Source organism: Mya arenaria, chromosome 1 (genome assembly GCF_026914265.1).
Source record: "Mya arenaria isolate MELC-2E11 chromosome 1, ASM2691426v1".
Lineage (NCBI taxonomy): Eukaryota > Metazoa > Mollusca > Bivalvia > Myida > Myidae > Mya > Mya arenaria.
In genome coordinates, this window is record NC_069122.1 from 9,870,955 (window position 1) to 9,885,389 (window position 14,435).

Below are 14,435 nucleotides of genomic sequence, written 5' to 3' on the forward strand. Positions count from 1 at the left end.
AATCCAGTTCAAAAAAATGAGTGATTTGTTGTGAAATTTAATAAATTTGTTACCCCAAAGAACTTGGTTCCTGATGTCATAAAAACTCTTTGGGGATTTAGGTTCAACATTTTTAGCCTTATCCAAAGAGTAATTAAATCTCTATAAAAGGGAGATAATTGACTGATTTCAATGTTTTAGGACTATCTAAATTCATAGAAAAAACTAGAAAATCTTTGCTAAACTTTTGCATCATATATTTAGGTATAACTTTCCAATGAGCTTTTTCTACTGAAATTAAAGATTTCACCCATTTTATTTTTATTGAGTGAATGTAAGATTCTATCATATTTAAACCACCGTTCATTTTTGCAGCAATAAGCGTCCTTCGTTTTATTTTTCATTTTTGTTATCCCACAAAAAGCTAAATATGATTTTGTTTAATAGTTTTGTCACATGATTCGGAACGACCAATGCATGAAAGGCATATGTGAATTTTGGAATAAGTAGCGTTTTTATAATTTGTATTTTTCCATAAAACGTTAATTTTCTTTTTGACCAACCTTGTACTATCTCTTTGCATTTTTCTACTTGAGAATCCCAATTTAAAGATGCGCACTCTCTCAGGTTAAGACCAAAATAAATCCCAATTGCTTTTATTGGTTTTTTTGACCAGTTGATATTGCCAGGTTAAATAGAAAACTCCTTGGCTTTTCCTATCCAAATACCTTCCGCCTTAGTTTTATTTAACCTTAGTCCGGAAAAATTACCATATTGTTCAATTATTTGTAATGCATTTTCAATATCATGTACAGAGTTTGCAAAAAGAGTCGTGTCATCTGCTAGCTGAGATATCTTGAGTGGAACTGTTACATTGTCTACTGTTACCTCAATACCTTTTACAATGCCACTAGATCTAATTCTAAGGGCCATAATTTCTGCAGCAAGAATGAAAAGTAATGAAGAGAGTGGACATCCCTGGCGTATACCTCTCTCAGGGAATACCGGATTTGATTTCCATCCATTATTGAAAATATGTAAGAAGCAATTTTTGTACAATGTTTGGATCTAAGTGATAAAGTCATCGTGGAATCCAAAATGTTATCCTTAGTGTATGAAATAGAAAATGCCATTCAATCGTATCATATGCTTTTCTAAAATCAAGAAATATTATTGCGCTTTTGGATTGCAGCTCATCCGCATAATCTATAATATCTTGTATTTGACGAAGGTTGTACCCTATAAAACGATTTTTGATATACCCTTGTTGGTATGAACTAACAATTTTGGATATAACTCTCTGTAGCCTTAGTGATAAAACCTTTGCTGCAATTTTGTAATCTACATTTAAAAGCGTAATTGGTCTCCAATTTTCCATATTTGTAGGGTCCCCCTTTTTTATAGAATAATGACAATATTCCTGATTTTTGTGTATAGCTAAGCTCTTTTTTGACGAATCCTTCATTTAAAACATCACACAATAAAGGGCCTATGAATTTCCAAAACTTTCTGTAGAATTCAACTGATAAGCCATCGGATCCAGGGCTTTTATTTATTTTCATTAACAATAAAGCATTTTCGCATTCCTCATTAGTGAAAAAACCTTCACACATTTTCGCTTCTTTTGCGCTTAGCTTGTTTTCTAAAGGAATATCGTTAATATATTTTTTAATATCGTTTTCATCTAATTTATCTTATTTAAATAGCTTGCTATACAACTTTACTTCTTCATTTAGAATATCACTTTTTTCTGAAAATAAATGGCCATCCACATTTAATTTTGTCAAATTTTTCCTCATTTGTCTTGATTTTTCAAGGGACAAAAAATAACTTAATGACTTAAGGCTTAATCCGTGGCAGTGCATTGTTTTTGAAATCAAAATTCAAGATAAAGATTGATAAGCAATTAGTATAACTAAAAAAATGTAATCTTTTTGGTATTCCATATTCCAAATGAGTAGTTCAAGTGACTGGAACTCCAGGTTTTTGATTTAATTGAGGATCAGCATAAAAAAGATCTAAAATTATTTGAGAAGGAGTTCATGAACATGCATAGGTTATATCTTCATATATTTAAGTTAATTTGTTAACAAACTACATAATTACAATAAAAAACTGGAGCATGCTCAAAGCCTTTCTACGCTTTAAGCTCTTTGATAAAGTATATAAAATACTAAGGTTAAAACAATCTAGAAACCAGTCGGTTGTTTTATTGGTTGGTGCATGACTGAGTCGCCTTTGAGGCAATTATTTATTATTATTAAGGTTCACTTTGCAAACCCGATTGGGTTCTCTTCACAAACGGATACTCTATTTGTCTTATAGTTTTTTTTGTCCGTATCTGAATTTTATTTCAGATTAGGTAACCGGTTTGGGTTCTCTTTTAAGTGTTATATTATCTGCCACATGAAAGAATTGCCTGTTTTTAATTCATTGCTTAAAGTTGATGATGCATGCTTTTGAGTCGCCTCACGACTCTTTGTTTATTAATACTGTCGTAGAGTTGTAATGATATAACAGTCGTCAAAGCCGTCTAAGCCACTGGGTTAACGAGTTCATTCACACTCAAGGCTTCGGGTTAAGTGAAAACCTAGTGAAGCTAAAGGCTTTGGACAATGTTAAAACATAAGCGACTAGTATTGCCTGAATGTGAACGAGGGGAAATACACGCTACATTTCACACACTGAGTATTCGTAAAATAGACTTGGTTCACAGCTAGTCGTTAGTAGAATAGCGCTGGTAAACAAATAAAAAAGTTTGACCTTAAAGTTTTAACCAGACGAGCTTCATTTTAACAAGAGTATCCCATCTTCCTGTCTTTGATATACTCACTTATATATAAAGTAAGGAATTCCACCAATAAACCAATGTCAGTGTCTAAGTTATATCAATATTATTAAAAGTTATATTATGCAAATATGTAAATCAACGTCTATTCGTGCTCATATAATTTGACTGTCTTTGAGATCTGTGCTTATAAAAGTTAATGAACATTCAGAAATGAAGACCGTTTTGGGCTCGCAGAAGTTAAACTTGCGCATAATTTGGAAGTGATTTCTTTATTGATTACGTTTATGTTTCAGCAAACATTCAACTATTTTCTAATGAAGAATAAAACTCTAATCATTAAAGCCTGGGTTCAACAGAATTAAATTGACAATTTACTCTATTGTGTCGTCTTTGATATGTTCTTGTGTACATAAGCTCTTCCGAGTTTTCACATATGTGTATGTACACTTAACAATGTTTCTAACTAGACTCCCGGTTTCATTGCTATTTCATGTTTGTAACACCAACGTTCTTTTGTTATAAAATATTTGTTGCCGAGGCTCGCTTTGCCTTTCATGTTCTTTTTTTTTGTTCATTAAAATGAAACGATATTTTGACATTTATTTGGTTATCTTGGTGGAAGTTTAAATGATATGTAAACGTAATAACATGTATAAAATAATTTAAAAAAACATTACCATATTCCTGAGTCAAAACCATTCACTATATTACAGTCGAATGTTTTTGGAGAATAATTAAACCTGTTATTTATTCAACAGCGCTGATAATGGTACTGACTTATCGATGTTATTGTAATAAAAGTACTGAATTGAATCATTTTGAACAAGCAGGAAAACAAAAATGAACATTATCCTGACGTTGTAAGTTCCCTGGTATTGTAATGGTCTGAACACGCGGCTTTTACAATCTAATGTTCCCTTAGCACAAGCCCCGTTCCATCGAGTTCCTTCAACATGACGTCAATCTTTTCAACTATATCCGGAGTCAGGAGGTCCTTCCACACGCCTGCTTTACCTGTAACGTAAAATTGAAACGTTGTTTCGCACCATGCAGATACATCCAGTGATTGGATAAAGCATTTTCGGTTTGCCTTAAATCGGTCATTTTAAGAAAACTGAAACACTGTCAAGCCCTTTAATATTGCCCTAAACGGCTATTTCCTAGAGTCGTTCAAGCTGATTTGATTCCTCAGCAGAGGTACTTTGTCATGGCCTATCAAACTTCTTTCTATATAGGAAATGGAATCAATGGTAGTTCTGTATCATTCCAACTTTAGTCAAAATCGAGCCAAAAGGAGGAATTCGTATAAACTGAGAATTAGGATCCCGAAAGGCAAGATGAATAACTTCAATATAGACGAAGTATGGCAACGTTGATACAGCCGTCACATGTGCAGTGAAAGGTCAATACATTCTGAAACAACATATCAAGACCATTACCCCGTTTTGTATTAGACTTTTCATTAACATGTGTTAGCATTGGATATTGGCATTGGATGTAGTGATGTGCCGTTTTATCATGGTTGGTTTTGTTTTGGCTAGAGTTGTATACCTATTCAACTCAACCATCGATCGCTATATGAATACATGTTTTGGGGTAGCGACCTAATTACGTTCAGTGAAAACCACAGGCTTGTTAAGGTATTAAATAAGTGTATACGTTCAGTTAAAAACACAGGCTAAGTAAGGTATTAAATAAGGATATGCAAAATAAAAGGTTTTTGGAAAAGAAACCATTGCCGGTTTGATAAAGACTGTTCAGTGGAGAGAACGGCGAATATCATCCCATTTGAGAAACAAAGATAACGTTGCATCTGCTGGATCACACAATAACGCCTTAATCATAGTAACGAGCAGTATTTGAATTTAGTATCAATAACACTACCATTCATAGGAGTTTAAAACATTGTTTGTTCATAAAAACATTGCAACTTCTTTGTATAAGTACTGCCTTTGAGATTTAACGGAATGCATCAGAAAATATTTCAAATATTTCGGAAGGAAAAGAAACAGGAGCTACATGTACAAAAACTAGAAGTTTACACTTTCGCAATTATACAATGTCCTAATTATACAATGGATTGTTAAGATTACATATTGCACGGATATCCTTTTTAGATGTACATATGCGAGGTGAGGGCAAAACAGAAATTAAACAAGATACACAGAAGGCCAAAGGATAGCAAAGACAGACTATAAAGACATGGATGCAATCTTTTAATACTTGGGCTGTTCGTTGTTGAAAAACAGTCAAAGAAGCAAGAGATGGAGGATGTAGTGTAGTTTATTTGTCCCAACCTCGAACTTACCCTTGTTTATGAATCCACCATCAGCATCATCATTTATCTGTTTTATGTTCCGCCAGTAAGACATGTTCACTTTGTCGTCAGTGCGCATGCGGTCCACGTGACAATGTTTGCATATCCGGTCCACGTCATCATCAGAAAGCTTCTTGTTCAGAAACGCTGCTATTTTTCGTACGTGTCCGGCTAGATCCTACAAGAATTTGCCTTAAATCATATATGGCTCTTGAAACGTACTTTCCTTGTCATTATGTTGTTAGTGCGGCCATGTACTATCTTTTAATTGTTGTTGAATATGGCCGTGCTCGTTAGTTTTTGAGTAAGTCCATTTTCAAAACATATCAAAGTTCAGACATCAATTAAAGTAAACATTGATATTCGATAATGTACGAAAAAAAACAGATCAACAGAAATATCTCCGTGCATTAAGACGTTCATTAATGTACGCAAAACGGTACCTGGACAAGGTCTTCGTATTTCAGGTACAACATGTTACCTTGGGTCCTATTTTCCCAGTATCCTAGAACGTGTTTTGTCCATGGACCGTACAAACCTAAAGTAGAAGGTATAAGAGGTAAAACCTATTTCTTTGCAGAGATGAACAAGAAGAAAACGCTCTGAAGATATTATATAGGTCATTATATACATTAAAAACTTGCAATATAATTGCACTTAAGTTCCATTTAGCATTCCTAGGAAATAACACGTATTATTCATTTACGAACAACGCATCAATGACCAACAGATCCAGAGTCTAAACAAAACCTGGTTCATAACAGAACAATTATGCAAAGCAACAAAGAGCTAAACAATGATGTATATTTGTGAGTCTTACAAATAGGTCCACTCCTAGCTCTATAACATGGAGGAAAACGTTGATTCGTTGAAATAAGATGTACTTTGATTATTTAAGGACGTAAACTAAGAAATGTATCATACTTTTTCCCTGAACAAATAGGTCTATAAACTGTTCCCATGTAGCATCCTTTTCCTGCAAACCATCCGTCCAGGCCAAAAGATGAAAAAGTGAGGTCACGACGTCTTTCGGATTTCGAGCAATGTAGATCAACTACAACAGGTAATTGCTATATCAACAATGAAAACGTTTCAATGTGGTGTCCGCAATATTTTGGAAATCTTGAATATAAACAGTAGAGCTTTTGTACAGTGATAATAATAATAATAATTAAACATTATAATGCAAAAAAGTAACAATTTTAAATGATGAAAACAGATTAAATAGATTATTCTAAAATTTAAATTGTTTTTATATAACTAGACCGTACTATGGCCAAGCATTTACATATTAAATGTACAGTTTTCAGATAAACAATTTTCATGGTTGTTGTTGGACAGTAGGACAGAATATAATCGAATACCTGGGATGTTTGACCATGTTATGAAAACAATATTCAACAGGTCATAAAACCTTACCCTGCCTTTTCCCTGACGCAGTTGTTCGGGAAGCAAGAAATATGGAAGATGGCTTTTAATAAACCGCGGAGATGACATCTCCTCAATAAACTTTACACCTGAAAAAAGCAATATTTAGTCCATAAGCTGATATTTTGTTATTCGCGTGCCAAAAAGTGATTGCCTCGAATTAATGCGTTTCAAATTGTGATAAAAACGTTATATATTCTTGATATAGTTACCTCTGTAAAAAGGGAAACGATCGTCTAAGATGTCAATCATTGGGAATCTATCATCCAGATAAACACTTTGAGCCTTTTCAAAATCCAGTGTTTCAATCAGAAAGGACAATTCCTGTGTCAACGTTGTTCCTGTAAATATCACAAAAAGTCGTGAGCATTATACATGAACATGGTAATGCGATGTTCCTTGAACCACGTAACAGTACAGATTAATTGTCTTTTGAAGCTTGTTTCATAATACGAGCATAGCCATTTCATGATAAATGAAGGCTGCTGCATGCGAAAACACATTAGCACAGATACATGTGCATGCAACTCACATGATGCTGGTTGTCAATCAACCACCCATTTGACCAATAAAGGAATTGTGTTTCCTCAAAACATAAGGAGCATTGTTGAATATTTATTATTTTGACCACATTTGGTAGTTAACAACCGATAAAGGCAGATAAATGCTGCTTGTACCGGTTGTGCAGTTTCTCTTTTTGATACTGCAAGCATACACGTTATCATTTACAAGGTATAATCCAATGATTGGTCAAATGCGTTCCTGATAACAATATGTAACCTGAGTACAATAGGAGTTAGAAGACAAATCACGATGCGCAAAAATAGCGCGGGAATCAATATCTTAATCACATGTGAAAGGTTTTTCGCGTGAAAGTTCAAGAACAACACAATGCGTGATTAATCACGTGGCCATCATTTATTACGGAAATCATAATATATCGAATACCGTACCTGAACGTGGATGGCTGCAAACCCAGATATCGTCTGTTCTGGTGCCCATAACCTCGATTTGTTCAACCTCATTTTCCAGCATCTCAACCCCTTTGTACACCCTCCTAGAAAGCACAAACCGAGGTAGCTCTGACTTCGAGGTGGTTTTAGCATCGAGGCTTACATGTAGAGTTTCTGCTCCACTTGACATGACTGTTGTATGTCACAATGTTTCTGCAAAATTCAAAACTCTTAACCCATAAACAACAACAATGGCGACATCGCCTTGATTTTCAATATGTACTAGTACCAATGTGCACTGGGATGATTAGGATGAGTATTTTAATTATTGCGTTATGTTGGACCATCTGACCGACGACTGTATTGTAAGATTGTGTTTTCGAGTGATATATGCTTGATTGCAATGAGTTCTTTTTTGAAACAAATGGTTTGGTTGAAAAAAATAACTTGCAGGATGTTTAAATTTACCAGTTAACTTTTGAATTATATTTCTTATACTCGCTTAGCATTGATTTGACCTTTGTTATCTTAAATATACTAATGGCCAAAAGTCGTGTCCGGTATGGGTTTCATTTGTGCCGTGCAAGTCCTCAATGCCAATTTTCAACACATTACTGTACCGGCAGTACTAGCTCAAATTTATGAGAGTGCGATATAAAACAAAAGAGATATTGTAGTTTTTGTAGACCGGACAAGATTTTTGGATATTGTAGTTTTTGTAGACCGGACAAAATTTTTGGATATTGTAGTTTTTGTAGACCGGACAAGACTTTTGGCCCATTAGTATAGTTTTTCCAATCCTCTTGTGTTAGAAGTTAATAGCGCAAAAGATAACCAGTCAATATTAATATGAAAAGCTACAGGAACAAGCTCAGTTGTCAAAAGTTAAAATATAAACCCCGTTTAATGGCACATGGTAAACGCCAAAGACATAGAACACAATAACAATAAATTTACTGGGGGGTTTAAACCAGTTTGGGTGCACGACCTCACACTTATCCCAACAATCATAATAATTAAACCAAATTAACCCGACAACTGCTGCCAATCACCGTAGTTATATCACCAATAAAAGGGGCTTCAGTAATTGTGATCAAATGTAAGTACATGTTCATACACTTTACCAATTACATTAATAAGTCTAAACAAATTCTGTAAGACAAAACCTAAGATACATAACCATTTAATTGATGCATAAATTAATATGTACAAAAAAACAATTATCAATTTAAAGAAAAACACATACCCTTTAACTCCGCAAAAAGTTCACTTTATGTGATTATACGAAACCTTACTATGTACTTGTCTCTTTCTTGACCTACAATCCTGATGAAAGTAATGAACTTATCAGTCACAACTTGTTTGCCCTTACGATAATATAGTTTACAAGTTAACCTATATCTCGCATTAAGTCCGGTATTTAGGTCATCAAATATAAAACAATTTCGACATTTTTTTCAAATACAGTTACAAGCTTAAAGTTCAAAATGAAATAAATTCCAAAATTCTAAAACCAACAACCAATATTGAATAATATGATATATCAAACAGTTTAATCGTCACCAAGATTCGATTGGGACACGTCTAGATTACTTAAGAACGTCTCAGACTGGTATCGATATCTTAGAAGTGTTATTAAACATTATGAACACAATTAGCAAACGTGGTAACATTGTTTCAAAAGTTGTCAACATTCAAATGTTTCACATTTAAATAGGTCATACTTTGAACAAAGTCATCTTTTACTCGATACGTTTCGCTTTAAGGAAGAATGTCAACAAGAAGCGTTCGACAGAGCTTTTGCAACAAAACAAAATGTATATTTATTAGTGAATACATGAATAATCAAACATACTTACAAAGCCGAAAAGATGGCTTTATAATTTCCGACCTTGCGTGTTGTTTGCACTTTCAGATAATCTTTCTTCTAAAACGAATTTTAAAGAACCACTTCTTTAACGTACTATATGGAATCTAAGTGTAATGATATATTTGACTTTGATATTTCTTATGTTATATTTATGTGTGGTGATTCAATTGAATAGAATCTTACTGGTGCATGTGGATAACATGAACATTTACCTAGAAGTAATGACTAGTCTCCATTGTTTAATATTGTACACTTATATCCAGACAGTTACAACGAACTTTATTCAGCTTTGTTCAAACAGTAACTGTATCGTATCTTTGTAAAGTTTTTGCATTAGGTACTCTGAATTGTATTCTTTCGTTTGCATATAGAGTTGGGATCCCTTATCATTGAAGCACTTGGGGTTTATCTTTTAGTTTATTATAAGTTACCTCAAGTTAATGCATACATTGATAAGATACACTTTAACGTTTATACTTTTTCAGGATTGTTGGGATAAGTGTGGGGTTTGTGCATGTAAACTGGTTTTAAACTCTCTGTAAATTAACCTATTACTGACTGTTCCAAGGCGGTAATTCACAATACTTGATAAAAAAACCTAGTTTTTTGTATAACATATATACACTGTGTTTTGTGGAGTTTTGTGCTGTTTTTCCATGTTTCTTGTTTGTATTTTTTGTGTTCTATGTCTTTGGCGTTTACCCTGTGTCATTAAACAAGGTTTTTGCTTAAAATTTTGTCTACTGACCTTGTTTCTGTAGTTTTCCACACGCACATTGGTCCTAAACTTATAAGGATATTATACGACCTTCATAATGGTCAGGGGTCAAGGTCACACATTTCATGTGGTGATTGAGGTGTTAAGAAACTTGCTGTAAATGTATATTATTCAAATGTCTAACTTTAAAAGGGAAGGAGGTAATATTCCGTTTCATATAAAGCTAGAAAAAAATGTGTCAGTGAAAACGTTTTTTGTTTGAACTAAAATATTTTTGTCACAAAATGCTTACAAGAAAGACTTTTACTTAGCCCTCAAACTGTTGACATAATGGCATTGAATTTTATAGAGAACCGATTCATTCCGCATAGGGTAAACAGTGAAGTTTTGTCTGTGCTTCATGTTAATATTGGAGGCTTAATCTGACAGATTCAATACACATTTACAAAAAAGGTAGAGAGCCGTGGACTGTATGAACAAATAATTTTCAAGAAAAAAATGAATGCTTTACGTAAAATAAACACTTAAGTTTTGACATTTCAGTGATGTGATCAACGAGCTAACGTATAAATTCAAGTTTTAGAGGTCGAGTCGATGAATCGTGAAAAGTACGGTTTTTAAAAAAGGTATAATCTTATTGAATTGATAATGATAATCATCGCTTTTGACCAGTAATATAGCGTATAATTATTTTCTACACCCGATCATCAATATGTTAAACATTTGTCAGGCTATTTTGAGAGCTCTTCCAACTGACATTCAATGTTTACATGCATACCATAGTTTGAAATTTATCGATACATACGGATTATGATGCGACGTCTTTCTGATGGCATATATCACGTCGATGACGATCTCAGTGTATAAACACGTACAACCAAGATCGAGTAATAGTCTAAAATGCATGGTATTCACCAATTGAGACGTGATATAGGTCGACCACAGAGAGTCTAGTGGCCGAGCAACACAATAGTGTTATGGAGATAAAGCTTGTTATATGTTTATCGATAAACAATTCAATACCTTATATAAGATATGTTGTTAAATACAATAAGTTCATTGATAAAAAGGACACATAAACTATGCGATTTCCAACATCTCTAACATTTAAAGCAGCATTTGTATTGTCATTTTGCAGGAAGCAAACGTTAATACCAAGGGACGAAGTACTCACAGCACTTTTCGGCGCACAGAAATAACTTACAGACTGGGATCCTTGGTGTGTGCTGTGACAAATGTTAACAAGACAATAATTCTGCTGCTTTTACCGTGATTACTGCTACTACGATAATGTTATGATACAATGTTCATGTTTTGCTATACCATATCGTCGTCAACCACGGTACATTTTCCGTTAAACTTCTTATATGATTAGCATGATAAGGATAGCGCAGAAGTGTATGAGAGGTATCCGACGGTGGCTCTACCCACAAAATGGATATTTATCACTATAATGAACAAGAAGAAGAACAAGAAGAAGAAGAGCAAGAACAAGAACAAGAAGAAAAAGAAGAAGAAGAAGAACAACAACAACAACAGCAACAACAAGAAGAACAAGAAGAAACAACAACAACAACGTTTAGTCATCAAAATGTAAATACAAACTATGTGTTTGAAATAGGTCAATATGACCCTTGGTCAAACAAATCAACATAATTCAATTCATGTAGCACAAAGACGAACAGACAAATACATGTACATTACATATACAAATTGGTTTGTTCATGTGACTAGTGATACATTATGGGTGCCTACCAAATAAATAAGTTACTGGTAAACAAAGCAAAATAACTTGTGGATGTTAACCTACTTTTTTCTTCCGGTCATATGATAGTGTTTACTCCCTGGTATTTAACGAACACGTGGATAACCAAACAAAGGAATGCATAGTTAACTAAAAGCGTTAATCGTTATATAACTATTCAATTTTATCAATGAGTGTCTTTGTCTTGACAATTTCACAAAATTAGATATTTTTACTTGCATTATATTTGACCAAGATACTTTTCGGGTTATTGTTTCATTTCAAAGCGATCAATGAATTACTAGAGCCCTCTGTCTAATAATTGCAATGCGTTTTGATACATATGTCGCGAATGAAAATGGTTCGTCTCTCAGGGCGACAAAAATTATCTAAATACACTTTTATAAAGTAATAAAACAATAAAGTTTTCAAATTTATCAAACGATGTTTACGTCTCCATCGACATAATATGAGCCCGCTTTGCACGAGGAAAATACCACCACCAGCAGTGAACGAGGCGAACTACTTTAATAAATATAGAAAGTGAAAGCGAAAATGAAAGTGAAATTAGTATATGAATTAGTGGATGATAGGAATGACTGAAATGCCTGAAAGGAATGAAAGAATAGGATTATCACAAGAACTTGGACTTGGAAGGTATGTGTACAGGATAAACATACATGTAGACATATGACACTAACACAAACATATAGAGCAGGGCAAATTGACCCCGCGACACATATCTTCTTAATTTAAAATCAGTTTTGACAATAGTTGTAAATCGTTGCGTGTACATATCAGGTCTGCTAACTCCCCATAAAAAAGTAATTTTGAACAGAAACGTTAACAAACAAGATACTTTTACATACAGTGTATAAATTATTTCAATGATTCTTTCTTGCGAGAAACCCCAAACGTCACAGCTTTAAATCAGTATGGGTTTAACTAACTAATCAAATGAATTAAAAAACCTGTTCAACTGATAAATTAGTAAATTAAACAAAACTCTTTAACTTCTAAATTGCTTTTTGACCAGAAAAAGTTTATAACATTCTACCCCAAAACCAACTCATTGACAGTTAACTTCCACTTTGAACAATATTCATATAAAATATTTAGATTGTGTTGCATGTCTTGACTAGTTTGAGCAAAAATATCTATATTATCTGTTTACAGTAACATGAACTATTTTATCATTGCAACATCCGTGCCTTCCAGATCATTAAGGTATAACGAAAATGAGAAAGGACTAAGACAGTCGCCTTGTCCCATGCCTAAGAAACTTTTTATAACTCCTCTTATGTTATTCAACTTGTACCATATGCTCCCCCCAACTAAATAATCGAAAGTATTAGAAAACAACCAAGCACAATAACTACTGCTTATTGATAAACACATGGCTTATCAAGCTATTCAATACAAAAAATGTTATCTATTGTGCCCATTTTGTCACAAAATCCAGCTTGGCCTTTAATATAAATACAGTTATTTTCAGCCCATTTATTTAGGCGTTCACTTATACATTAAGGACATAATTAACCCACAACACTTAATTATGTTATACCTCTAAAAATAAGCATCCTCTAAAGAACCTTTTCGTGTGTGTGAATAATATACACTTCACTCAATTTGTCTGGAAAATATCCACTTTTTATAATTTTATTAAAAAGGATCAGCAATATTTGACCTTATACATCTTACCATAAAAATCAATTCGATAATGATTTTATCTGGTCCTGAACTGCGGGCTATATTTAGATCTTTTATATTTTTTAAGTTTTATTGTATACTTCAAGGCAACTATTGTTCATAAAACATTATTTTCATTTCATTACTTAAGTTAGTTTCATTAACGTTCAAAATATCCTCACCGGGTTGAAAGAAATATATATATTCTTGGTTATTTATTGCTTTAAAAAAATAAATAAAAGAATCTAATGATGTGTTTCGATGCTGTTTAGCATTTATACCATCCTTTAACAAGTTCCAGTATATTTTAGCATCTTTAAGTTTTCAGTGTGTAATTGTATTTTTTATTGTAAAGTAATCTGACACTTTTTTGTATATCCTGCAAGCCCCAATCATTGCCTGTCTGTAAATGTCCGATTTTTCTTGCCTGATTTTTTAAAATTTATTATATAAAATGTTTTTCTGTTTTTCATGTCATGCATACATTTTCATGTATGGAAAAAGAACGTTATAATTGGACTAATCAGAAACATTATTTTGATAATCTGTGAAAGTAGCATGTTTAATTATCAAACGATTTTATAAAGTGACATGAACTCTCAAATATTTACAGCTGTTATATATTGCTTAATAAAACTGTATTAGCAAGTTCACTTCTACTGGTAAGTTCAGTCAGGTTGTTCTGTCAATTGCTATCATATAAACCTTCAGTATAATTGCCCATTCAATTTAAAGTATAAACAGTCTAAAGTATATATTGAGTATTAATTTTCGCCTGTAAAAATCACAAATTGTTTCCCTACCTAATGATAATATATCAAAATATAAGTCAGTAGGAACAGATTATGTAAACTCTCGCCCCACTCGCTCCGTTCTCTCCGCTTTTCGTAACAATGCAGATTCTGCATGATGAGCTTAAAATATTACTAGGGTGAAATTATGTAGG

At 33.2% G+C, this 14,435-nt stretch overlaps 1 protein-coding gene across 1 annotated transcript; it reads right to left on the bottom strand.

Moving 5' to 3' along the window:
• Positions 1–3,677: 3,677 nt before the first annotated feature.
• On the bottom strand, positions 3,678–7,658 carry LOC128220901 (uncharacterized). Its single transcript, XM_052929401.1, has 5 exons — positions 7,469–7,658; positions 6,728–6,856; positions 6,507–6,604; positions 5,079–5,265; positions 3,678–3,784 (listed from the first exon to the last, which is right to left on the bottom strand). The coding sequence occupies exons 1-5, from the start codon at positions 7,656–7,658 to the stop codon at positions 3,678–3,680; spliced, it is 711 nt and encodes a 236-aa protein (XP_052785361.1).
• Positions 7,659–14,435: the final 6,777 nt, after the last annotated feature.